This window comes from Echiichthys vipera (genome assembly GCF_963691815.1).
Source record: "Echiichthys vipera genome assembly, chromosome: 14".
Taxonomy (NCBI): domain Eukaryota; kingdom Metazoa; phylum Chordata; class Actinopteri; order Perciformes; family Trachinidae; genus Echiichthys; species Echiichthys vipera.
Window position 1 is genome coordinate 11893066 of NC_139839.1, and position 25032 is coordinate 11918097.

Below are 25032 nucleotides of genomic sequence, written 5' to 3' on the forward strand. Positions count from 1 at the left end.
AGAGAGTCAGACAGAAAAACGCAGCATTTCTTTTGTGAATGTTTTGTCAAACTGCATTTGTGTGCTGTTTGTCGAAGGCCTATTGTTCCCTGTTGGTGTGTTTTGTTACCGTTGCCTATTTCAGCATCTCTGCATCAAAGAGCTGAGCACTCCCCCTCTGTTCTCCTAATCCCCCCCCTCCGACTCACTGACCAGACCGCGTACATGGCCACAGTGGGCGTTGAGGCCACTTGTGTTTTTCTAGCAGCCGCATCCAAGTAAAAGGCATTGTACCCCGTCTTTTAAAGATTAAAGGCAGAGAACATACTGAGGCATCTTAAATGTTGATGACGTCACTGAAATACCCCTGGAAACATAAAGCCATGAAGTAAAATAAAAACTAAAGAAATAATACAAAATATTAAGATTATTAAAGGAGTCCCGAAAGCTGCATCCATCTGAGGTAACTGTTGTTTGCATGGTGGAGTCCCCCCTCGCCTGAACACTGAGTGTTTGACGTACAGATCGGATCCAATACTTCAACACTGTGAATATAAACTTCACTGAAGATTGTGTGAAGTCCGTCTCACTTTAATCCATGTCTCCAGACTCTCTGTCTGTGGTGACGAAGAGACACATGAATGACGTTCTGGCTGCGGGTCAGCATTTAAAAGGTGAAGGGTTTACAGGAAGAGTGGAGGAAGATGTAGATCGGGACAGCTGCAGCCAGCTCTGGTCATCAGATCTGTCAGGGAGAGGAAAAAGAGAGGACCTATGACAGAGTTTACAGGTGTGTTCCTCTCATGTAGCCCTGTCATCGGGGGGTCAAGGGGTACAGATGACTGGACAAAGGCTTGTCTTTGGCCCGGTCAAGGTAGGTTCAACATAAACCTACAAAAAGTAATGCACTGTAGTTCAAATCATCATATTCATTAAGACTCGTATTGACGTTTGCCATCTCCGGTCGCAGCAGCAAAGCAGAGGAAAGAAGGAAATCTAGTGACAGCGCCAAAATAAAACAGCGCTTTCACCTGGGGGAGCGGTGTTTGTGTCCCGGAACTAAGTATTTTAACCAAGCCCCCACCACGACTTCCTGGTTGATCCAATACAGAAGTGTAAAGAAATTGCAGTTCACTGAATGTCCACTAGGGGCAGCTTTCATAATAGAGCAGTTTCTCATTGACTCCCATGTTAAACAGGCCGTTTTCACAGCATAATTAAACCTGTTTAAGGCCCGGTACAAAGAAACACTCTAGTCTGTATGTTTAGGTCATATCACCATGACATCACTGAGAGGGTGATTTTTTTATACCAGGCTAGTTTTGTTTTTTTATTGGAGGTTAAAGCTTATGAATAATTAGGGGCGTGGCCTCTTGAGTGACAGCTAGCTACTGGCCCTCACTTCTACTCAGAGGTAAACGTCAGCCAGATGGGCGTATCTCCCTCCCCCCAACGTCACATACATGCCCTTTTTTGGTAAGAGGAAATGGCGCGGGTACGGTTGGATCAATGAGGCGAGTACGGTTGGATCAAGTTGAGGTAACGGACCTCGACGGGTATGCTATGTCCATTTTTTATACAGTCTATGGTTATACTCCAAAGCGCCGCCATCTTTGATTCATGTCCTCCTTCCCTGCTCCTTCCACAGCCTTGACCTGAACCAAGTGGTTTTGGTGCCTGAACTACGGTGACGTACCGCTCCTGGTTTCACACCGTTAAATGGAACGAGCTCGTTGATGAGAATATGTTGATGTATTTTACATGATGAATACATATATTGTTATCATTAAAACACATTTCATTGTCATCTCGCAGTTATTATTGTGAAAAGGGCGTGGTTAGAAATCAGGTAATTCATTTACCTTTACATTTCACTTCACTGGAGCGCATTGTTTTCTCTCTTTGTTTTCTTTATTTTTTTTAGGAGGACTTCAACTCTCAACGCTCTAACATCTCTCCTTAATTGCATGTATATAGGTCCTGTTTGTGCATGTGTGTATTTCGGGCCTGTGTGTGTAACATGTATAATAATAATAAGAGTGAAAAAATTTAATTTCCCCGTTGCGGGATCAATAAAGTAATTCTTCTTCTTCTTCTTCTTCTTCTTCAACTGTCACAGTCTTATTTGAAAGAAAGTTTCCTCTTTTTTGAAACAATGGACTGGACCTTTTGTGCTTTATAATAATCACAAGTTTAATGGCCAAGAGCTTGAAATTGTTGGTATTAGAACTAAGGTGCCTGGTTGCCAGTAAAAAGTTTGGCATTGTATGTTTCTGCAAACCATAGAAACACATTTAAAGCTTTTGGCTCCCTTTAACATCTGTATGACACGCACCAGGCTTTGCAACTGACTCCATTATAGACGTTAATATTACACATTCAGAATAAGAAGCAGTATAATAAGCCTCGAACTCCACTTAGAGGCAACAGAAGCACCAAAAGTATGACCAGACTTCTCCAAAGAAAGAAAGAAAGTGGCATCAAACAGATTTGACATACTCTGCCTCTTTCCTCGTGATGACGTTTCCTGTTGCAAACCTCTCAGCTACTGCGGATACTGCTGGGTCATAATTTAGGCTCGCTGCTGCTATGACCTCATCATTCCTATGAAAAAAAACACATATTTGAACATGTATTCATTAAAGGAGTGACGTGTTTCTGATCATATACTGTACGTTTGTTTTTTAATTGTCAACAGCATCTGTTTTTTCTCAGCTTACTTGATGTACAATGCCAGGAACTTCCTGTCCTCAAACTTCCCTTTCAGTACAATGTCAGTGTATCCTTCCCCATAGCCTGCACACAGCCAGAATAAAAACATCAGCTACATTCAGGGGAAACCTATCGTGGTGGGATTCAGTGTGTATACTTTGTGCACACAGTGATTTTGTTTCTCTTTTATTGAAGGGTTAGATTTATTTATGAAAATACAACCATATAAAATAACATGATACTTTTCTTTCTTTCTTTTCTATCTTCTTATATCAGTGTGTGTGTGTGTGTGTGTGTGTGTGTGTGTGTGTGCGTGTGCCCACCTGCATATCGGATGGTTTTACCCAGAAGGACGGTCCAGTAGTAAGGAACTGAGCTGAGTTCAGTCGGTTTATCCAGCATGTTCAGAGCTGCTATTCTTGCTACAACAATAAAAAAAAGTTTTTGCGTTTAACTGGAAATAAAACTAGACAAGCTATGATCTATCCGAGGTCCAGTTAAATCTAAGCTACAGTCCAAAACGTCTTCTAGGACTTATGTGAATATATTTACATTGTTACTGCATTACCCTGTGCTTGTGCCATCTGCCAGTGTCCGATGTTGATCAGCTTGTTTTTGGCCATGGCCAGGGGGAAGGCGGCCAGGTCACCTCCACAGTACACACTGGGGACATTAGTACGCATGTGCTGCAGGAGGAAGCACATGCTTTTACCACTACTGTAATGTGAGAGAGCCTGTGAGACCCCAAACAATGGGGTTGTGTGTTGAGAATGAACAGATTGAGCTCTATAATCAGGTGAACAGCAGGTTATTATATGAGCTGACCTTGTCGACTGTTACAAAGTTTTTGGGGTCCATCTGTATTTTGCTGCCCTGCAGAAACTCTGAGTTCGGTTTGATGCCTGGTGGAAGAGAGAAAGGGCAAATGTGATTGAGCAGGTGTTTACCGATAGTGTTGAGGCACTGTTGTGTTTTTCTCAGCTCTATTGCCATGAAACCAGAGACCTAAAAAGTAGAAAACAAACGGACATTTTGGGAAATACACTTTTTCTCTTTCTGGTGGAAATTTACAAAAGAAGACCACAACACCAGCGGTCGGTTAGCTTAGCTTAGCACAAAGACTGGAAACAGAGGGAAACTGCTAGCCTTGCTCTGTCCAACAGTAACAGTAATATCATTTACTATAAGCCTTCTCCAAAGGTCGTCTGTTTTTATTAATGTCCAATGTCTAAATGACTGATTGGAAACACATTAAAGAGTAAAAAGATAATAAGCAGAAACATGAATAAAGATATTTATGCAGATGTGTGTAATGTCAACATTGCACTCACCAATACCAACAATCAAAACATCTGCCGGGATGACTTTTCCACTTTTAAGCACAACCTCCTTTACCTTGAGGAGGAAAGGACAATGAGACAGAGGACAGACACAACTGAGAGGGTTTATTTTTCATATTTCACTTCACGTTAACTGACGTCCAAGTCTGAATGATAAAACAAATGAGCACAAAGTGTTTTTCCTCACTTTACCTTTCCATCCACACCTTTGACCTCTGTCACATTATCGTTCATGTAGAATTTCACATTTTTCTCTGCGAGCATCTGCAGGAACAACAGAGTTCAAACTACAGGATGCTGAACTGAAAACAGATAAATTGTGAGGATACACTGTGGGACTTTCTCTCTCTCTCTCGCTCTTTCTTACCATCATGGTGACTTTGCCAATCTCACGACCCAGTGTGTTCTGGTACGGCATCTCACTGCTGCCGATCACTGTGATGCTTGAGGCTTTGTCTGTCAAATAAGATGCAACTTCCATACCTGAGAAATAATGTGTTAAAAATATCAAATGAAAATATCAGACAGGGCATCAGACAAGGCACAAATATAATGAAATACATCTATAGCTAATGCTGTTTTAAATTACACAACAAATTAAAATAGAGTGTAAAAATAAATATATAGCTTAGTATATATAAGTATAGTTTCCCTCCACTTATTGTCCTAGTCCTAGTTTTTCTTTTACAGACTGACTGGGGGTTAAAGGAAAAAGCTTTATATTTTCTTTTATGCTCTATTAAATATTTAACTTACAGCATTAATTATTGATTTCATCAGTTTTACTTAGTTTTCATATTTTTGGCTCATCTGATAACCTTTAAGTGCCTTTTGTGGATGTCGGCCTCCGTAAAACTGACAAAATAATAAAATAAAATAAAATAATAACACATTGATTTGATGCTGTTGTGTCTTTTCATACAAAATGTAAAAATCGGTGTATATTTTGCACGGTGCAAACACAGTACCGACAAAAGAGGTTCCCACGAGGACGACGTGGCAGCCCAGACAGGCTGCGTGGATTTGTCGGGCGTCCTCCGGCGTCTCCAGCATCCTGACGTTGTCCAGCTTCACACCGGGCACATCCAGACCCTTCGCTCTAAAGGACACGCCATGACTCTGTTTATAAGCAATGCAGTGCACTTATGCTGCTGCAACAATGAGCACTTTTTATTATTATTCAGGAATTGTAAAGGAAACAAATACATCTATTATATATGAAGTTCTTCAGTTTCAAAATGAAGCTTAATGTGCAGCTTTAGAAGAAGCTGCTTAGAGCCGCGAAACAAATGTGAACTCTGTTTTCTCTCTGTTTATTTTTTTTTATTATTAAAATATTCCATCAAACACTCCCTGATTTTGTTTAAGTGACAATAAATTACTTGCAACCGCAAAATAAAGACCTAACATAAAGAATTTAGGGTGTTTCTCTTCAAAACATTTGGGATTTGAGAGATTTGACATGAACATTGGGAAGTAAACCTTAAAGAGTTTTTTAATGTACTTTCCATTAGAGTGCACCAAAGAAGTGTTTTAAAATGCATATTATTATTTGTTCTTTGTTTCATTATAGGGATTTTAATCGTCATAAATTCTACTTAATATATTGGACGTTTAAAATTAAATGCTTGCACACGTTCCATATTTCTGTATTTTATTTATAATTTACTGTAATAAGTATAACTGGTCATATTTAAGTACAAAGCCTCCTTTTCATTTATTTGTTTATTCACCTTTGTTTTTCTCCCGCCTTCATTTCTTTGTGTCGACCACAAACAAATGAGACTTTATTTGAGGAATTTCAGAGTTTGTGTGTGTTCGTGTGTGTGTGTGTGTGTCCGTGTGTGTGTGTGTGTGTTTGTGTGTGTTCGTGTGTGTTTGCGTGTGTGTGTGTGTGTGTGTTCGTGTGTGTTTGTGTGTGTTTGTGTGTGTTCGTGTGTGTTTGTGTGTGTTCGTGTGTGTTTGTGTGTGTTCGTGTGTGTTTGTGTGTGTTCGTGTGTGCTTGTGTGTGTGTGTGTGTGTGTGTGTGTGTTCGTGTGTGTTTGTGTGTGTTTGTGTGTGTTTGTGTGTGTTCGTGTGTGTCCGTGTGTGTTTGTGTGTGTTTGTGTGCGTTCGTGTGTGTTCTTGTGTGTTCGTGTGTGCTTGTGTGGGTTTGTGTGTGTTTGTGTGTGTTTGTGTTTGTTCGTGTGTGTTTGTGTGTGTTTGTGTGTGTTTGTGTGTGTTTGTGTGTGTACCTGCAGCCTGTTGAGATGAGGAGCTGGTCATAGCTCTGGACCGAACCGTCATCAAATGTGACTGTCTTTATGTCCGTGTCCACTGCCACCGCCTGTAACGTGTCGAACAGTTCAAAGCACCACAGGTATCAAGTGTAGGATGCAGTCACAAGAAAGTGGATGAACTGCACAACAGAGCTGAAGGTGTGAGTGGACAGCAGATGGAAAATGGACTCACTTCTTTCCTGAGCTGCACCTCGATGTCGTGCTGTTGGAAGAACTCCATCCTCCTCAGCAGGATGGTGTCGTTCTCCACATTCATTACCTGTACGGGGGGCGCAGGGTGTGTTTAAGTATTGGTAGATCATTATAAAATACACACATATTACACTCATGTCACAAACTCTAGCAGATCCATATACATCATTGTACTCAATGTCCTAATGTCCATCACCAAAATGCTGGTGTTCCTTTCATGGATCACCTTGCTGAGTCGTGTTTTGTCGTAAGGTAGGAGGTCGTCTTTGGTGACCATGATGATTCTGCCGCCAAAGTTTTCCTGCCGCAGAGTCTCAGCGCAGATCAACGACGCAGCTCCTGCACAGAGAGTTAACACATCATCACACACACACTGAGGAAACATTACACACTCTATGACTTACTTATTTATCTCTGCTCATCCAGTGATGTTTCCTAAACACTTACTATATGTTGAAATTATAACTATGACTATGATTTATTATTTTTATTATCCAATGTCTTCCAATAAGTACAAGTTATATAGTAGTATAGTTATAAAAAGTGACACTAGGACGTGACATAAGATGGGATGACTTAAATCCAATATAACACTATACATATGTGAAAATACGTATTGTGTGTAAAAGTAGGTGAAAAGTTTATCCAACAGTTTTGAACAAATGTAATGAGATGATTTATTTATTTATATACTAACTATTAAGTATATACCTGTACATATGTGCCTCTATTTTACATACTTAACACATATATGCACATAACTGTGTGTATAGATGAACTATAAAATTATTCCCAATGCACCTCGCTTCACAAATACAATAAATGTACAATATCTACCACACTTGCCAAGTACATAATATTAACATTATTGTATGTATTTAGAGTATGATCCTGGTTTTTAGTATTAGTCAAGTTTATAATTAGGATTTTAGTTATTAATGCATTTATACAAAGAGTAAATAGACCATTTAAAAGTTGTAAACAAACGTTATTATTACTGTGTCCAACTTTATTTCCTGTTGCAGTGTGTGTGGACGACATGAGCTGAAGGGAAGTTAACAAGGACCCAGGCTGTTGCCTAGCAATGGGATTCCGGTCAAAATGTCTATCAGGTCTTTAATAATGACGTAACTTCCTTTCAAAGTACTATTTCCTGGTCCAGGCCTCATTTTTGTAAATACTGCAGTGCTGTGTGTTCCCCACTGTTTGAACAGATTTGAGTTTTTAAATGATTGTCATTTTGCTGATTTCCTTTCAATTAAAAGGTGTCCTACTGAAGAAAGAAGTGATTTTAAAAGCTTCTCAGGTTCGTCCATTGTTGTTTTATCTGGTTCAACTGAGTGTTTGTAAAAGAGCGGTCCACACTCACCTCCTCCGAGCAGCAGAACAGTCTGAGTGACTCCTGGTACTGCAGCTCCCATTTTCTTTAGCCGTTTTTCCTGACGGAGAGTCTGGATCATGTAGAAAACATGAACATCATATTAAGTCGTCAACAGGAACAATGAGCAACTAAAAGTGGTAAAAAAATTAAAAGGATAAGCTATTCTTCACCTACAGTAAATCCCAAACATGATATTCATACATGTATTATTGATTAGAAATGACATGAAATGTATTCACACTCTGTTTAAACACCTGTCTTTATTTTTATACTATTTATGTTTTTTAACTGTTCCAGTAACTCTGCAATGAAACTGCTGATTGATTAATTTATTGGATGAAAACCTATTTACATGATCCCTGACTCTCCTCTTAGTTACATCTGTGGAACAAGTGACATCTTTATCACTGATAAAGACCTGAGATGCACAAGGGTGTTAATAATAAAGCAAATTATGGCTTAATATAATGTGGCTGGACCCTGGTGTTGTCACATTGCCATGACATCACTTGGATTTAACAGACACACCAATACTGTTATCAGTGAACCCTGTGCTGCACCTGTGAAGGATGTAAGTGGCTAAAGTCTGGTGAGCGTAACAGAGAGCTAATCAGCAATATTAACTGAAAACATAACAAGTAAATGTGTGGTAATTAAAGGCAAACATCAATAACAGTAGTTTTTTATTTAAGAGTTCTAATCCACCTACAGTAAAGTAATTTCTTTTGTCCAGGTTTCAGAGAGGAGTTTTAATAGCAACTGAAGGTCTAAAATGTTTGAGAGAGTCTTTTGAAATTGATCAAAACAATCACATAAAACTTAAATAAACTACAAACATTTTAGCCCTCATGAGTTATTTATCTCACGTGCCTATTTCCACACTGAACAGGGTAAGTTTAAAAATGTGAATGAGAAGTTAACCTACTCACTTACCTTTTTATTTACAGACACATACACTTTGCTGTTTTGGATTCTGACCTTCATAAGAAAAGAAATTACAAAAATTAAGTTTAAACAAAAGCAAATGTCCTTGTAAGATAAATAAACTGTGTGTGTGTGTATGTGTGTGTGTGTGTGTGTGTGTGTGTGTGTGTGTGTCTGGTTCGTACCTGGTGGCAGGGTAAACAGTCAATGCCGGGGTACTCCTCCAGATCTCCGGTGTGAAGGTTAAAACAGGCGCCGTGCCACGGGCAGCGCACTGTGTGCCCCGAAATTACCCCTGACGCACACACACACACACACACACACACACACACACACACACACACACACACACACACACACACACACACACACACACACACACACACACACCATTTACATACTCTGTGTTAGTAACTACTGCAGAACATATTTAAAATGCTGTATTTCCATGTTACTCCAGCTATTTATTTGAAACTATAAAATGTAATACGTCATTGCATTAAAGCTGTTTTATCTTCCTAAATGACAACGCGTAGCTCCAAGCATCCCATCCTCATATATTCATGTTTACCCAAAAGTGTCAATTTTCTTCCTCAGAAAACAGCCGATCAAGGGATGATAGGGAAATATTAAATATATGTGGATAAAACTTACTAATATGGTGGATAAACTTCATATGTCAAATGAAAAAAAATGAGTAAACGAAATCACGTTCAGCCTCTTTACCTTTGCTGAGTGGAGCGCCGTAGTGTGTGCACTGGTTACCAATGGCGCTGTATTTGCCCTCGCTGCGTGTCAACAGAACGCTGTGATTTCCCACTTCAACCTCCATCATCCTGAGGTAACACACACACACACACACACACACACACACACACACACACACACACACACACACACACACACACACACACACACACACACACACACACACACACACACACACACACACACACACACACACACACACACACACACACACATAAAGATACTTCAATAGGTTTTTACACCCCAAATCTTTTAGCCAAGCTTCTTGACTAAAGGGATGGGATCCACTACTTTTGTCCAGACTCAAATATCTGAACAACTATTGGACTGATTAGTTTTGAAACTTGGAGCAGAGACTCATGTCCTCCTGAGAATGAACTGTGATTATTTTAATCCTGTCCTATCATTTAGCCTACTTTGTTTAGTCCTAATAGAGTCCTAAAAATTTTAGTTGAGTTTGAGTTTACATTTCTGCACTCTCAGTTCCCTCATCTCAAAGTCAGTGAGGTTTTTTTTTGGTCTTTTAACTCCTTTATTTCTTAGCACAGCTGAAGATTGACAGGAAGTGTGGGAGAGGGGACGACATGAAGCAAAGAGCCACGGGTTGGAGCTGAACCTGTGCCACTGCGGTGAAACTCAGCCTCAGTATATGGGGAGCCCAGTGGTGCACCTGGGAGAGCAGTCAGTGAGTTTTTGGTAAGATGCCTGAAATAAGGTCTGTGACTAACACATGCTTAAGATATTTTCACTTTTAGTCACTAAAAAACCCACTTGTGGATTCTGAAACTTGTAGGTGTCTTAACAAAGCCCCTTGCTATCAAGATGCTAAATGAACACGAACAAGAGAAATCAGTTGGAAGTTACTGCGGTGCAACCTGATGTCGTTTCTTCATAGTAAATAAAACCATACACTAAACTAAGGTGATTGAAGGGAACAGAATTAAAAATATAGACTAAAATATTCTTCAACCCCCATGATGAAACTGTAGAGATGACGGGGGACTGTTGAGAGATGGAAACTCCTCCTTCTTGTTCCTCCTCTACAACACTTTGTACCGCCCTTTGCTCTGATGAGCTCTTCCTTCACTAACCGCGTAATCTCTGTTTTGGCTTTCTGCACAGCCAGTTCATCTGCAGTTTCAATAGCCAGGTAGCTCTTGAGCTCTCCATCCTTGGGCTCTTTGCCTGTAACGTTCTGGCTATTGCGTTAACTCTTCAAAAATCATAAAAATGGTGTTTATTTGTGTAGATTATCTTCTATAAGCAGACAACAGACATTTTGACTTGGCGTAGCAGGAAAAGCACAGGCGGATCAATAACAATAACGATGGCTGTATCTCACACTAAATATAAAGGAGACATGGTTAATGTCACATGTCATATTAATCATTAATGTGATTAATGACACCTGTGCTTTTCCTGCTTTGACAGGTCAAAATGTGAGCTGTGAAAAGGATGGACTGGTACTTATATAGCGCCTTTCTAGTCTTCAGAAGGCGCTTTCACACTTGTCACATTCACAAAGACATTCACCCAGACGGCAGTGGACACCTTCACACCATCTAATCTAATCTAACCATGCACACCACATTGACACACCCATGCACAACACGGGAAGCAATTCGGGGATCAGTGTCTTGCCCATGGACACTTTGAAAGATGGGGATCAAACCAGTGATCTTTCAAATGGAGGACAACCCACTCTGTCACTGAGCCACAGCCACCCCACAGCCACAGGATCTATCCCATTGGCTTTTTGTCGAGGGAACCACGGCAATGCTAACGTCCAGGTTGGCCTACAAAAATACATAATCCCTGCAGCGCTCTATCAGCAAATGTTAACACACTAAATTAAGACGCTGACCATACTGAACATGATACCAGCATGCTAACAGTACGTCAGCGTCATAAGTCACTGCCGTGCCAAAGACAGCATCACAGAGCTGCTAGCATGGCTGAAGACTTGATTGTTTAATGCAGGGGTCCAGCTGAAGCAGCTGAAGCTTGATAACGAGCAGAGCATTAGGATCAGGTGTGTTAGAGCAGGGAGAAACCTCCAACATGCAGGACAGTGGCCCTCCAACACCGGAATTAAGCACCCCTGGTAAATGTCAACTTAGGAATGTTGTGTACGTTAAAACTACCTCTTCAAATTAGCTTTTATATGTAACTTTCAGTGAGAAGTCTTTTAATATTGACTTGTTCTTCTACAAGTCTGTCGTGGTTTATTGCTTTTTATTTATGTTTGATCTGTTTATTTATTTTTTTGTACTTGTCAGGAGACCTTGAGTACCCAGGAAGGCACCTATAAATAAAATGTACTACTAATATTATCATTATTGTTATTATAAAAACAGGATGTCTGCTTGTTTGTTTGACAGAGAGACAGGCTGGGTTATATATTTGTTGATCAATGGTGCCGGTGCATGCATAAATGTAAGAATGAAAACAGAGGTTTAGGTTGCCAGGTTGTGAACACCTCCCCTCCTCCTTACTGTCCATCCTGCAGGTCTGACTCCAGACACACCACCTCTGTCAGCTCCTCGGATGATTCCTCTGGATCAGAGTCCGGAAGCTTCTCACGGGCTGAACACACGCACGAATACGCACACGTGAGCGCGCAGATATGCACACAAACGTCAAAGGAATTTAAATTCAATTTTAAAAACAACTAAAACAATTAATCTTCTTATTTGTATGCAATTTTTCTACAAATAGATCATTATTTTCCATTCCAGAGAAACACCCAGTGATTAAACAGCGATAAAATACTAAATTAAATAAATACTGAGACATTTTACTCACGCGGTTTGGTCCCAGACATGTTTCTGATTCAGTTGTAACACCACAAAGATCCACAAAACCTCCGAAACATTAAAAGCTTGTCAGATGCTCCGCTGAGAGGAGTTTTTCTCCAACAAAAGTCCCGTGTTCCCAGTTTGTTTTCCGCTCATCAGCTCAATGTCCGTTTCCACGGCAACCGGTCCATCCCCAACCCTCATCCCTCGATGCTGCAGGCGGTGGGGAAGTGGACGTTTCTGTCGATAAGAAGAGGGAAAAATCAACCAAAAAGTTACTTTAGGGACTCCGGTGAATGAGCCGTTTGGGTGATGTCAGTGGTCGTGTTCAGTCCCGTTATTGTTCCAGAGAAAGGCGACCGTGGTCTTTTGTGTCGCACAACGGCCGTTTAGAGAAAGGCTGACGAGGCAGCATCACTGAATGGACAGGACACAAAGCACAACTTACACAACCAGAGGTGGCCTACTATCACCACACACCGCTTCAAGCTTCAAGATTCATCACCGCAAAACTCAAGGATTTCTAATAAAAAGCTCTAAAAACTTGAGAGTAAAAGGTTTGATTGACAGTTACTGCACATCTTTACTTTACTTTACTTTACTTTACTTTACTTTACTTTAGAAATAGCCATGCCACAGCGTTTAAATACTCCGTTACAAGTAAAAGCCATGGAGTCGAAAGCAGCTATCATCATGAAAATACAAAATATAAAAAGTGCTTGTTATGCAGAATGGCCCATTTCAGAATTATGTTATTTGATTATAATAAATACTTAAGTAAGCAGAATAATGTAGTGGAATTAGAAGTACAATATTTGTATTGTAGTAGAAGTAAAATGCAGCAGAAAATGGAAATACTCTAAAGCGCAAGTACCTTGAAATTGTACTTTAGTACATAATTCAAGTAACTATTGAATTCACAGTTTATTTATATTTTTTTAGTTGACATCAACTGATGAGTAAAAATGTGAATTTCCTTATTACAGCGAAACAATGTGGAGTTGGCACATTTCAAAATATCTTTTTTTATTTTGTAATTCTGCTCTTTTCCTTTTCACATTCAGATGTGGGTTTTGTCTAAATGTTATATTGCGTCACTCTGTTGTGCCCTGAATATGAAAACATTCAAAGGTCAAAGGTCTTTTACGACTGAACACGTGTTTGAAATTAGGATCTTTTCGAGATCTGTGTGTGTGTGTGTGTGTGTGTGTGTGTGTGTGTGTGTGTGTGTGTGTGTGTGTGTGTGTGTGTGTGTGTGTGTGTGTGTGTGTGTGTGTGTGTGTGTGTGTGTGTGTGTGTGTGTGTGTGTGTGTGTGTGTGTGTGTGTGTGTGTGTGTGTGTGAACTTTTCTTGCCAGGAAGGTCATGTCATGATGTCATATCTCCGTGCGACCCTTTACCTGTTGTCGGTGATCAGTTTGACATTTCCATTGAGTCCAGGAATGTGTGTTAAAGGGCAGAGTGTGTGTGTGTGTGTTATAGACACTTCAGCAGTTCTTCAAAGGGAACTCAGAGCACCAGGCTCTGTGGTGAAGATCTAGTTATGGATCTGCAGTCAACACTTCTGGTCGTTGGAGGCTCCGCGTGCTCTTTCAAACTGCTGAACACCATCATCAGATTTCTGCCGACACCAGAGCCGGCACGCAAGAAATCGTGGAAGTGGAGGAACATCAGCACTTCTTTAGCTCACAGCGCACTGACAGGAGCATGGGCTGTTTCATGGTACGTAACAATGGTACGTAACCATGGTATGTACGTCGTCAGGGCTGGTGCTGTCATTTATTTTAATTTTTACTCTGGTTTCTCTCTCTGTCTTGCAGTTTCTACCTTCAACCTCAGATGGTGGAGGACCTGATCTCCTCTCACTCCTTGCTCTCCCACAGCCTTGTAGCTGTGTCTTCAGGTGAGGACCTTGCGCTAACACGCACATTCACGCGATAACACACCAATAGACAGCGGCCGTTAGGCTCGAGATCAACTCTCAACTGTTTTTTCACCTAATTGAGAAACAGGAAATTAAATCCAACCGTCCTCTGCAGGTTGTTTATTTACAATTGGGATTTATGAGGCTTTCAGGTCATGCATCAATCTGTCTCTGGACTGAATCAAATAATAGTTGATTTACCTCATTTGCTAATCAAATGCTGACCATACCACAATTCATATGTTTACTAGAACATGTTTTCATGCTTTAATGTCTAAAAAAAACTACAATATTTTTCTGATATTGTCTGTCTGAATCTGAATCTGTCTCTTTAAGAACCTTTATCGAAACCCCAGTCGGCTCTGATTGGTCAGCATTTCCTAGTAGCTGTGGTGTCATTGCAGCTGGGGAACGACTGTAACGTCACTATAGCAGCACTTTCTAACTTTATATAGTACAGTTGTGACATCACAACAGTACAGAAGTCCTGACAACTCGTTTAAAGACAGTTTCTGAATAAAGGCTGTGTGCATTTCTTTGTGGATTGTACGTTTTGATGCTTTCACAGTATTTATTCAGCTCCTGGACCTCAATTATAATAAAAAAGAAAGACACATAAAAATACTTTTTTGACAATATTGGATCTTTAAAAAGAAGGCAGTGTGGAAACAATATCTAATTAAACGGTCGATCAAAGTGCTGTACAGTACAGAAAACAATACAAAACAATACAATTAGAATAAAAAATACACATAAAATATAGTAGACGGGTGTCATGCTCAGCCTGAATTAAGGTCTTCAATAAGGACTTCATCTGGGCTGATCTAATATGCCAGGGCAAGCGATTCCCCTCTGGTGACAATATCACCCACCAAAATCTCCTTTCTGCAAGATTTAATAAACCGTTTGAACCAGCTTCAACCAAAACAGTGACTTATTTTGACATTTCATGATGTTTTGTGTGAATATGTTTTGTGCTTTCTCTTCCAGGTTATTTTATCCATGACTTCTTGGACGTGGCCTTGAACCAGCCACGTAAACAGTCCTGGGAGGTGCTCCTCCACCACTCTACGGTAATAAACCTTACACCTTGAGTGTGTTGAGACACTGAAACATTGGGAAAATAAATAAATAAAAAATGAGAAAACTGAGTAACACAGATTTCACAATGCAGCCTAAAAAATGTGCTGCAAATACAGAAAACATAAATGCAGCAAGAACTACAAAACACAACAGATATATTATTTTATTCGGGTAAATGATCTGAGTGATTCTTTGTATTACGCTGTGGTATTTGTGAGGTGCAGTGCCCTTACGTGTCTGTGTGTTGTGATAAAGACGAGGTCAGTGAATGAAATCGCACAGTCATCCTTCACCGCAGTTCGCCCCCCTATATGGTGTTCAGCCTTGATCTGTGTGACGGTTTAATCTCTCAGGCCGCCAAGGTCGCGACCTGATTCAACTCCGGCACGGCAGCAGCTCAGTGTGTGTGACTGTGGTGTCACAACATTGTAAAAAATAAGAGACGTTTGAGTGTTCGCCTTGTGTGTGGGATAATTGAGCTGATTAGTATCTCTGCGCAGCTCTTTTAAGTCGCTGGTTCAACAGGAGAGGTGGTAAAACGTTTATCTCTGAACACTGAACGCCACTATTTCCTCATAGTTCAAGGTCCGTGCTGCATTAGACATTAGACTACCCTTCAGTATATGCTCCTATAAAATGCCTTGTATACATATTTAATTCATCAGGCTGACACTTAAACTACCTTATAATAGCTTATTTAAAATTTCAGATACAGAGTGCTTCAAGAGATATACTGAAACAAGGTAAACTGGAGGACGTTACACCAGCTAAATTAACTTTTTGCAACTTTGCAACCTCAACCTTCTCCTTCTAAATGCTTATTATGATGTATAAAGATAAATTGATTAGAAAATTACACCAATATATTAGTTATGTCATACCCTAAGTGGTAAACATGATACCACAGTAGAGTTTTACATTTGTTTTTAAAGTAATTATTCTCCTTTGCAGAGCTATGGGTGAGTAAAAGTGACCTTAGAAACTCTCCTCAACAACATAGTCATTTCGTATGTGGCTGGGGTATCAGAGAAACTCAGGAGGCTCTTCAACAAACACTGCATCCCTGTGTATTTCAAACCCAGCAACACACTCGGACAGAGACTAGTACATCCCAAGGACTGAACAACACACACCCACAAAAGCAATCTGGTTTATGCTGTTCAATGCAACAGGAATGCAAAGGTCTCTACATTGGAGAAACAAAACAACCACTGCATAAACACATGGCCCAACACAGGAGAGCTAACTCCTAAGGCCTGGACTCTGCTGTCCACTTACATCTCAAGGAAAAAGCCCACTCCTTTGATGACAACAATGTCCTCATCCTGGACAGAGAGGACAGATGGTTTGAAAGAGGAGTAAAAGAAGCCATCTATGCAAAAGTAGAGAAACCATCGCTAAACAGAGGAGGAGGTCTGAGACACCACTTATCTCCAATTTACAATGCTGCCTTTTCATCCCTTCCCAGGAGATTCAACAATCTAACTTCAAAGAACAACTGTTCACAAATGGCCTCCTGTGACTCCAACGACTGTCATTAAGACTCAATAGAGCTCTAACGAAGTCGAAACCAATTTCCCACCAACGACTGTCCCTCTAACGACGGCCGTTGGCACTTGGAGCACAAAGGGTACCAGTGACATCATCGGCCTTGTGAGAGGTTAAATACTTGGATCTCACACCAGATAGTTGGACCAGTCTCAGCCTGGTCCTGGTCCTGGTCCAGTCCCAGGTTGGTCAGATGCGTACATGAACCGATGAAGCCTCTTGGATGAGAGGTGAAACGTCTTCCTAGACAAATAACCAAGTCCAGTTGCTTTTGACTGAAATTGCTTTGATGATAACGACGACCTGGACAAATGAGAACGTTCACAGGCTGTTTGACGTGTGTGATTTTGTTAGAGAGAGAGTGTGTGATTGGAATTTTGCTGCATGTTTCCGCTATGTGTCGGTTTAACCTTTGATTCAAACTTTTCTCTCAGGTGCTCTCCTGCTTCAGTTTGGCTGTGACGTCCCGCCTCTATGTGGGCTACTCTGTGGTATCTTTGCTGGTTGAGATCAACTCCGTCTTCCTTCATATGAGACAGCTCCTCCTCCTGTCAGGACGCAGGAACAGGCTGGGGACTGACGGCGCAGCCCCTCGCCCCTCTGCGACCTACAGCGTGACCAGCTGGCTCAACCTGGGAACGTAGGTGACGTGGTGATTCACGGACAGGGAAGTGTTCACATGTGAGCGTGTGACAGCTCCTACAAAACCACAAGAACCTGTGCAGTTGTGTATTTTGACATGAGAAACATCTACTCACAAATGAGAATCACATTTTAAGTTGATTCTCATTATGCCTGCCGATAGTTGCCTGTTGAGCATGTGTTTGAATTCTATTTTAAAGGTTGAATATTGCGAATAAGCAGAACACCGCCATCTAGTGTCTCAAGATCGTCGTCGCAACAACAGAAAATAATTCCAGCAGTCGGGTTGCCATGTTCGTCAAACCCAGCCCAGTAGTCTTCAGGAGACCAGAGTCTGTTTGAGCCTGTTTGAACCCGTCCCCTCCGGCAAATTGCACATAAAAACAGAGGAGTACTGCAGAGGAGTTTCACTGACAGTTACCGTTAGTCATTACAGCTAAGTAAACATGAAAGTTAGCTTACCGTTGGGCGTACGTTTTAATGCTGTTGAACTCCTTTATCTCAGTCCATCGTCTTAAACGCTCTGTTTTTTCTTCTTTTTCAAACAGTTCTTCGCTGATTTTTTATCTCGCCTGCAGGTTTTTGGTGTTTCGTGTCTGCACACTGGGTTGGATGGCCCGCTGGCTGGCAGCTCACGGTGAACGTTTGCCTCGCTACGTCCTGTCGATGGGGACCGCAGGCCTGAGTCTCCTCTCCATCATGAACACAGTGCTGTTTTACAGATTGCTAAGGGCAGACATCTTCACCAGCAAGAACCACTAGAGGGAGCCGGTTTCTACTGGGCAAAAATGACTCCATGGGTCCAGTTTTCTACCTCGTGATGTGGTTCCACCTGAGGACCACTGTTATTTATAGTGTTTGCTTGTAACTTGTCCAAATGTTTGTCATTATGATTGAAAGTAAAGACTAAGCAGAATTTATTTGTGTTTTAGAGGGTTAGCCCTAAAAAAGACTCACACAAGGGAAGTTTTCAGTTTTCAGCTCCTGTATAAACTGTGATGAGATAATTTACACATCTGTTACACTGACTATTTAATATCATATTGTCAGTTCACTTCATTGTTTTGTGAAATAATACGCTATTTAAGGGACACTAATATATACAACCACTTAAGTATTTATTCATTCATTTTTCTCTTTTATTTTTTAAATGATAGACGAATGACAACGACAGGAATAGGGGGAAAATAAACTAGCTACATGTGGTATAATAACAGATTTAAGCAGCATACACTACATCATGATCTTCTTCTGCTGGAACAAAGTAACCAGAGTGGGACCTTTGCAGCTCGTCTTGGTCTGGACTTCTTCCTCTCTGATACGTGGCAGGCGAATCTTCTCTGTCTTTGACTCTCTCTCATAGCAGGGGCACACCTTTAGGTGCTCGGACATCGACGGCACGTTTTGGAAGCACCAAGCTTCCACAGGCGAGAACAAAGTGCTGAACTGCCAGACCTGACGTCACAGAGCAGAATAACAGGCAAGAGAGAGAGAACAGTGTTTATCTGTCTGTCTGTCTTTCTGTGGACAGTCTGTCACCAGAATTGCAACCGTACACAGTAACAAAAATGTAGGTCGGGTTTAAAAATTAGTGAGTATGTAAGGAAGGGGCCCCCTCACTTTACAGCATACCACATACAAGATACAGTCTTGACACTTTACAGGTTTGTAGATGAGATCAAAATGAAAGCGTTTGAAGATGGGTGAGGTCCGAGCAAGGGCGCCAAAAGTCGTGTGTAGGAAGTAGGGAAGGAGCCATTACCTCACCACCCTGATTTGGTGTTGCGGCTGATGTGATCCCATTGCAAGATGATCTTTAGTTCAATCTATATTTTTATTTACAGTCAATATTCTCCCAAAAATGATGCATGAATTGAATTGAGTCAAATGTTGGATAAGGCAGTAAAGGATAGTGCTCTTTGTAGTGAAGTAAGAACATTTGTCAGTCATAAAGCATGAGGTCTCTTCAGAGGAAGTACTCAGGTCCATTACAAATGTAAAGTATAAGTAAGTATTAATACAACATTATCCAAAGTAAAAGTGAGTGTGAGTTTTGAGGATTATATGAAGTGATTACATTATTACTGTTGGATCAGTTTGTTAGCAGCATTGAACTGATGCAGCTGGCTGAGATGGAGCTATACTGTAGTTTAAACTACTTTATAAACAGTGGTTTACATTAGTCCAGTGGTTCTCGACATACAGGGGTTGAGCCCCCTCCTAAGGGTCCAAATAGAAATCTGGGGGGTCATGAAATGGTAGAAAGAATAAAAACGAAGATCTGCTACACAAATTTGTATTCATTTTTTGGGCCTTTTCTCTAATCTTTGCTTTTTGGGAAACTAAATATTCTGTCTTGTCTCATACTCTCACTTTTTTATTTCTCAGTACAGAACATACTTTTCACCTGGTAGTCTACAGGCAACAAAGTGCACAAACACAGACAGAAAACAAAAACTGACACAAAGAACACAACCCCCCCCATGATAAATCCTACAGTAAGGCTTTCTACAACATATTACTATCTAATGATCCCCATCATTTATACATGTGAGGACCCACATTCCAGTGAATTTCGACTCTGACTCTTTCAGTTTGGCTAAAATTAACTCATATCATATGTAACCTGGTCCTTAAATCAAGGTTTTCTTGTATTTTTTCCAATTATTTTACTATAATCCTGGTTGCTTTAAGGAAACCAGCCTTTGCAAGTCCAGCTGCTAACTCTCACTCTCTTAATTTTGACCTTTTCATATTAAACATCACTTTCTTTGAAATGTACGTGACATACTACCAAACACACTGGCTCTTACTGTCTGCTTCACCGTCCACTTGGCTTCTCCGTGTGAGCAGGTGGTCTTCTCCCAGTGGAGGGTGACCATCCCTCTCTCCTGCAGCAGAGAGGAGCACACCTGCCTCATCAGCTGGGACACCAGAGCCAGCTGGGACAGGGACAGACTATCCAGGAAACTGGCCACGTGGCACAGCACCTCGTAGGGCAGCGAGCTCAGAGAGTCCTCTCCTCCTCCCCGACCTCCTCTCTTCCTCTGAGCGGTGGAGGGGTCAGCAAGAGAGAGCGGGATGGTGGGATGCAGGCTAAAGCAGCCCAGATCCGCACTGACAGCAAAAGTTGAAATAGTGCATTAGATTTTTACTGTCCTCCATGACATTAATTTACCTGCAGGGGATTAATGGGCCAGCTGCACAATGACAGGAAATCAGGGATGACAGTGGAAGAAAGAAAGAAAGGAGGGGCACACAATAAGAAAGATGAACTGTGTTGTCTCACTTGTAGGAGACGGTGGCTTCATGTGTGGAGGGCTGCAGCCTCCTCTGGCTGTAGGTGCATCCCAGGTACGCCAGGGGGCATCTCTGCTCGAACCATCCGTTCACACCCATCTGGATGTCACTGTGGACGTTCCTGCATGTGAGAGTATATTGATTATTAGAAAATAAAACATGATTTTTTGCATATTGTCCCAATACAATAAGGTAACGTTAAAACCAGAGCTATTGCCCTGAAGATTTAATTCACAGGGATTGTTTTCACTTCACTGTAACTCTACACAGATGGTGTTTTCGTGCATTCAGACAAATCAGATTGTCAGTTAATTCCTGCAGGATAGAATAAAGTAGTAATGATGGTAGTCTTGAATCTAAAAACATGATGAAACTTAATATTTTGGGACTATAATGATAGTTGTTTCCTCCAATGCAGGCAGGTATTAAAAAAGGATATTTGTATTAGAAAAACAAACAAAAAGAAAACCCACTTATAATGTTTTCCATATTCTCTGCGCCTGAAGGTGTGTCCACAGAGGAAGGTGAAGGCGGAGCTGGCCTTGTGGTACCGGCCGGTGACGCTCTCCACCTGCAGCTGAAGGTGCAGCTCCAGCGGTTTTGCAGCGGTCAGCTCAGCCAGCGATGCGTTTCTACGGAAAGGAGCAGACAGGAAGTTGTAGGTCTGTGTGCCTTCATCTTGTAGCAGACCATCTGTGCATACGCTCTCTGCAATGAGGTGACCCCTTTGCTCCTTCTCCAAGGAGCACAGCAGAGAGGCCTGAGGAGAACATAATACACACCAAACAGATAAACATTTAGTATCTGTGGTCACATAATTTATTTATTTATGAACAAGAGTGATTCTCTGCAGTCAGAAGCAACATCTGTTTGTCTGCTCGTTTTCACACGGGGACAGATGAACGCTAGTTTTATTATCTCAACAACACAAACAGCTTGTGATGCAGCAGGATGTAAGGCCCATTTAATCTGAAACAAGAGATGTAGCTCACAGTGTAAGCAGCCTGTCAGCATATTTCCTGTGAAGATCTTTAGAGATGATTGTAGGCCTCGTCATAATGTCCCAGAGCCAGAAGTGACACTTCAAATTACTTGTTTTTACAACCGAGAGCCCAAAACCCAAAGATATTTATTGGGAACTTTTGAGATGAATAACTTACATGTTCCAGCATCAGTTTTAAAATATTGTGAAATTGTCAAGAAAAGGTTTTGAGAAAAAACAAAGTGCGATGTGAAATGACATTTTCTCTCTGACTCGACAGACCCTCAGGAACACACAAGCTCATTTTAGCACCTTTCAGCTCTGTTTTGGTTAACGACTCATGATTGTAAAGTTTTGGTCACTGCTCTCATGGTGCAGGCATCTGTTTCTACAGTGGCTGAGTATCAAACAAATACAAACGCCACGAGGCAAAAAACTAAAACTAAAAAATACAATGCAAATGCAAACAAATGGTTATGGCTTTGTTGCATTTGTTTGACACTTCTAGTAGAAGTAGAAGTACTCTCTCTTACCTGAACTTCCTCCCACACTGGCATCTCCTCTAGTGCCACCCCCAGGTCGCTGGTATCAACGGCTCGGCTCTCCCTCTTCCAGTAATTAGGGTTGCGGATGCGGCACTGCTTGGCACAGTAGCTGGTTGGGATTTTAAAGGTACGCACGGTGATAATCTTCATCGGCTCCACGTGTCCGTACACAAAGTCCTTCTTCTTCAGTTTTCCAGCAAGACCTGAGGAGGAGGATGCCGGGGACGCACTGCAACCGCTGCTCCCCTGGCTGCAGGTGTTGGATTCTGCGGCACCCTGACACGTATCTGCCATGCCTTCCTCTGTCAGAGTGTCCAGGCCTTTTCCTCTCCCTTTAGACGGTCTCTGGTCTTTAGCTGCCTCTACAGCTTCCCTACAGCCACCCATCTCCATACTGAACATACGCTCCCAGGCGTTGTAGTTATCTAACAAATCAGCATCCACTCCCTCGCCCCTGGCAATAGCCTCTCTCTCCTCCTGGGTTAGCTCAAATTCAACCTCATCTTCATCCTCATCCTCATCTTCTTTTTCATCAGGGTTCTGTATGTCAAAAGATGTAAAACAAGGGTCCCAGGTTTGACCGCGGGCCTCCTTTTCAGCTGCTTTTTCTGCTGCCTCCTTCTTCTTCTTCTGCTTCTGCTGCTCCTTCCTCCTCTCCTCCTCCCTTCTCTCTTCCTCTTTCTCCTCTTCCTCCACACTCTGAACCATCTCTGGGAACAGTTTCTTCATCTTCATGGAGTGAAACAAGAGGTCCTGGTCTTTCAGTGCCATGGCCAGGTCCAGAAAACCTCTCTCCTCTCTTTCCTTGAGTAGGTTTTCATGCAGCTCTGTGTTTGGATGAGAATGGGCATCATTGGCCGGCCATCGGTTCCACTCCATGGAGCAACACACTACGCTGGCCGGACACACCTGGAGGTGAGCTGCCTGCGAGGAGCGGGGCAGGTGGAGAGGGCATCCATACTCGGCATTGAGGCAGGGCACCCTCACGTTAGGGCAGAGCAGCAGGTGATCCTCCTCTTTGCACAGGTGGAAGAGAGCTCCACAGAGCAGGCGGCAAGGAATGAGCGCACAGCACACAGAGGCCTCCACCCGAGCCCTGCAGCGCCGGCTGTAGCAGGAATCACAGTGGACATGCTGTCGCACCCTGGAGGCTCGAGAACGCTGACTCTGATTGGGTTTAAGGAGGAAAAAGGAAGGAACAGATTGATTATCAAGATCAAGAAATGTCACCAAATCAGCTTTTTTTTATTTTATTTAAAGGTCCCGTTTTGTAAAAATGTGAGATTTGTGAGTCTTGTGTTTATTATAAAGCAGGTCTAGGTGCTAAATAAATTCTGTGAAAGTATCAAAACACGCCACAGAGAAATACAGATAGTATTTATTCAGAAACTGTGCCTTTAAACGAGCCGACAAGATGTCTATACTCATGTGATGTCACAACTAAACTATAAATAGTGCAGCTATAGTCTTTTCCCGGCTGCAATGACAGTGCAGAGAAAGCCAGAGTGCAGTGAAACACTGACCAATCAGAGCTGACTGGGCTTTTTTGGGAAGGTGGTCTTAAAGAGACAGGCGCTAAAAAAGAGTGTTTCATACAGACGGTGAATACAGGTTTGTAATGTTTTAGTAAAGCATGCAAACATCTTTTAGGAGATACTTGCATTAAAAATATGAACCTGAAGATGAGCGTGATATTGAACCTTTAAAAAATGTCATGAGGCTTTATACTGAATTTAACCCACTGACCCACATTAGTTGGACGGGGGTAGAGCATCGTGCTGAACAAACTTTGTCCAAACCAACAGAACTTCATTTTGATTTTTAGACAAGATTTTGAGAATTTGTGTATAAAAGGGTGCAAAATATGTACAGTAGTAATCAGGGAACGAGCCAAAACAGAATATCCTGTAAATGATACTGTCAAAACTGTGTAAAATGAGATGATTTTAACAACCTTAAAGCTACTCAAGGGGAAATAAAAGTAGAAAACCGCATCTAAGAGTTGCAAAATAAAACCATACCATGCTTCAGATCCTCTGGCACCAGTTTTGTATCTGAAGCTGTTGGTCAGTCCTGCAAACAAAGAGGAAACTATGAATCTCGAAGTCTCGTTTTCTAAACAGACGATGGCAAGAAACCAAAGAAACCAGCAGATTCCTGCGGCGTTATGGAGTCTTTACCCTACCGCTGCAAGTGAATGGAAAGAAACATGCTCCGTCTTGTGCGTTAACGACCAAGTGTCTCTGTGAGTGAATGTGTGTGTGTGTGTGTGTGTGTGTGTGTGTGTGTGTGTGTGTGTGTGTGTGTGTGTGTGTGTGTGTGTTATAAATAGAGCTGAGCACTGAATGTCACACAGGTGGTCAGAGACATGGTTTAGGTTACCAGCCCCCTCAGAGACTTAACATCAAGAAATCTCTCTCACCTTCTTCCCTCTGATTCATATTGTGGTGCTGAATGCAATTAATTTCTACCTGCAGAGGGCAAAATGAATCTCATTTGATATCCAAACAGTGTCCTCTAGTGGAGATTAAATCAAAATAGTGTCAGTTTGTGTGTTTTATCTCATCCCAACAGGATATTATTATTTATTCTTTCTCTGGAGGAAACATTCATTAATTAAAGTTGTTTTTTTAAAT

The 25032-nt window shown here is 41.5% G+C and overlaps 3 protein-coding genes across 4 annotated transcripts; 1 reads left to right on the forward strand and 2 right to left on the reverse strand.

Annotated features, from left to right (window-relative positions):
- Positions 1 to 511: 511 nt before the first annotated feature.
- Positions 512 to 12168, reverse strand: LOC310956868 (apoptosis-inducing factor 3-like; the record flags this gene model as incomplete). Its single annotated transcript, XM_083927243.1, has 18 exons — positions 512 to 724; positions 2479 to 2583; positions 2700 to 2775; positions 3015 to 3113; positions 3260 to 3377; positions 3517 to 3593; positions 4023 to 4086; positions 4224 to 4295; positions 4399 to 4514; positions 5000 to 5130; positions 6266 to 6357; positions 6483 to 6569; positions 6729 to 6841; positions 7872 to 7953; positions 8817 to 8861; positions 8993 to 9102; positions 9534 to 9643; positions 12071 to 12168. Coding segments are annotated over 18 exons (1680 nt in total), but the record flags the coding sequence as incomplete, so codon positions are not given.
- A 1747-nt stretch (positions 12169 to 13915) lies between these two features.
- On the forward strand, positions 13916 to 18331 carry LOC310956869 (TLC domain-containing protein 2-like; the record flags this gene model as incomplete). Its single annotated transcript, XM_083927244.1, has 5 exons — positions 13916 to 14094; positions 14193 to 14275; positions 15287 to 15369; positions 17362 to 17567; positions 18148 to 18331. 5 exons carry the CDS (start codon positions 13916 to 13918, stop codon positions 18329 to 18331), a joined length of 735 nt encoding a protein of 244 aa, XP_083783370.1.
- A 397-nt stretch (positions 18332 to 18728) lies between these two features.
- LOC310956988 (F-box only protein 40-like) lies at positions 18729 to 24678 on the reverse strand. 2 transcript variants are annotated; one of them, XM_083927380.1, is made up of 7 exons: positions 24582 to 24678; positions 24418 to 24469; positions 22385 to 23563; positions 21343 to 21629; positions 20859 to 20990; positions 20383 to 20686; positions 18729 to 19024 (listed from the first exon to the last, which is right to left on the reverse strand). In XM_083927380.1, the coding sequence occupies exons 2-7, from the start codon at positions 24418 to 24420 to the stop codon at positions 18803 to 18805; spliced, it is 2127 nt and encodes a 708-aa protein (XP_083783506.1). In that variant the 5' UTR covers positions 24421 to 24469; positions 24582 to 24678; the 3' UTR covers positions 18729 to 18802. The 2 variants fall into 2 exon arrangements, with proteins under 2 accessions (XP_083783506.1, XP_083783507.1); XM_083927381.1 differs by having other exon boundaries at positions 24577 to 24621.
- Between the last annotated feature and the right edge of the window lie 354 nt (positions 24679 to 25032).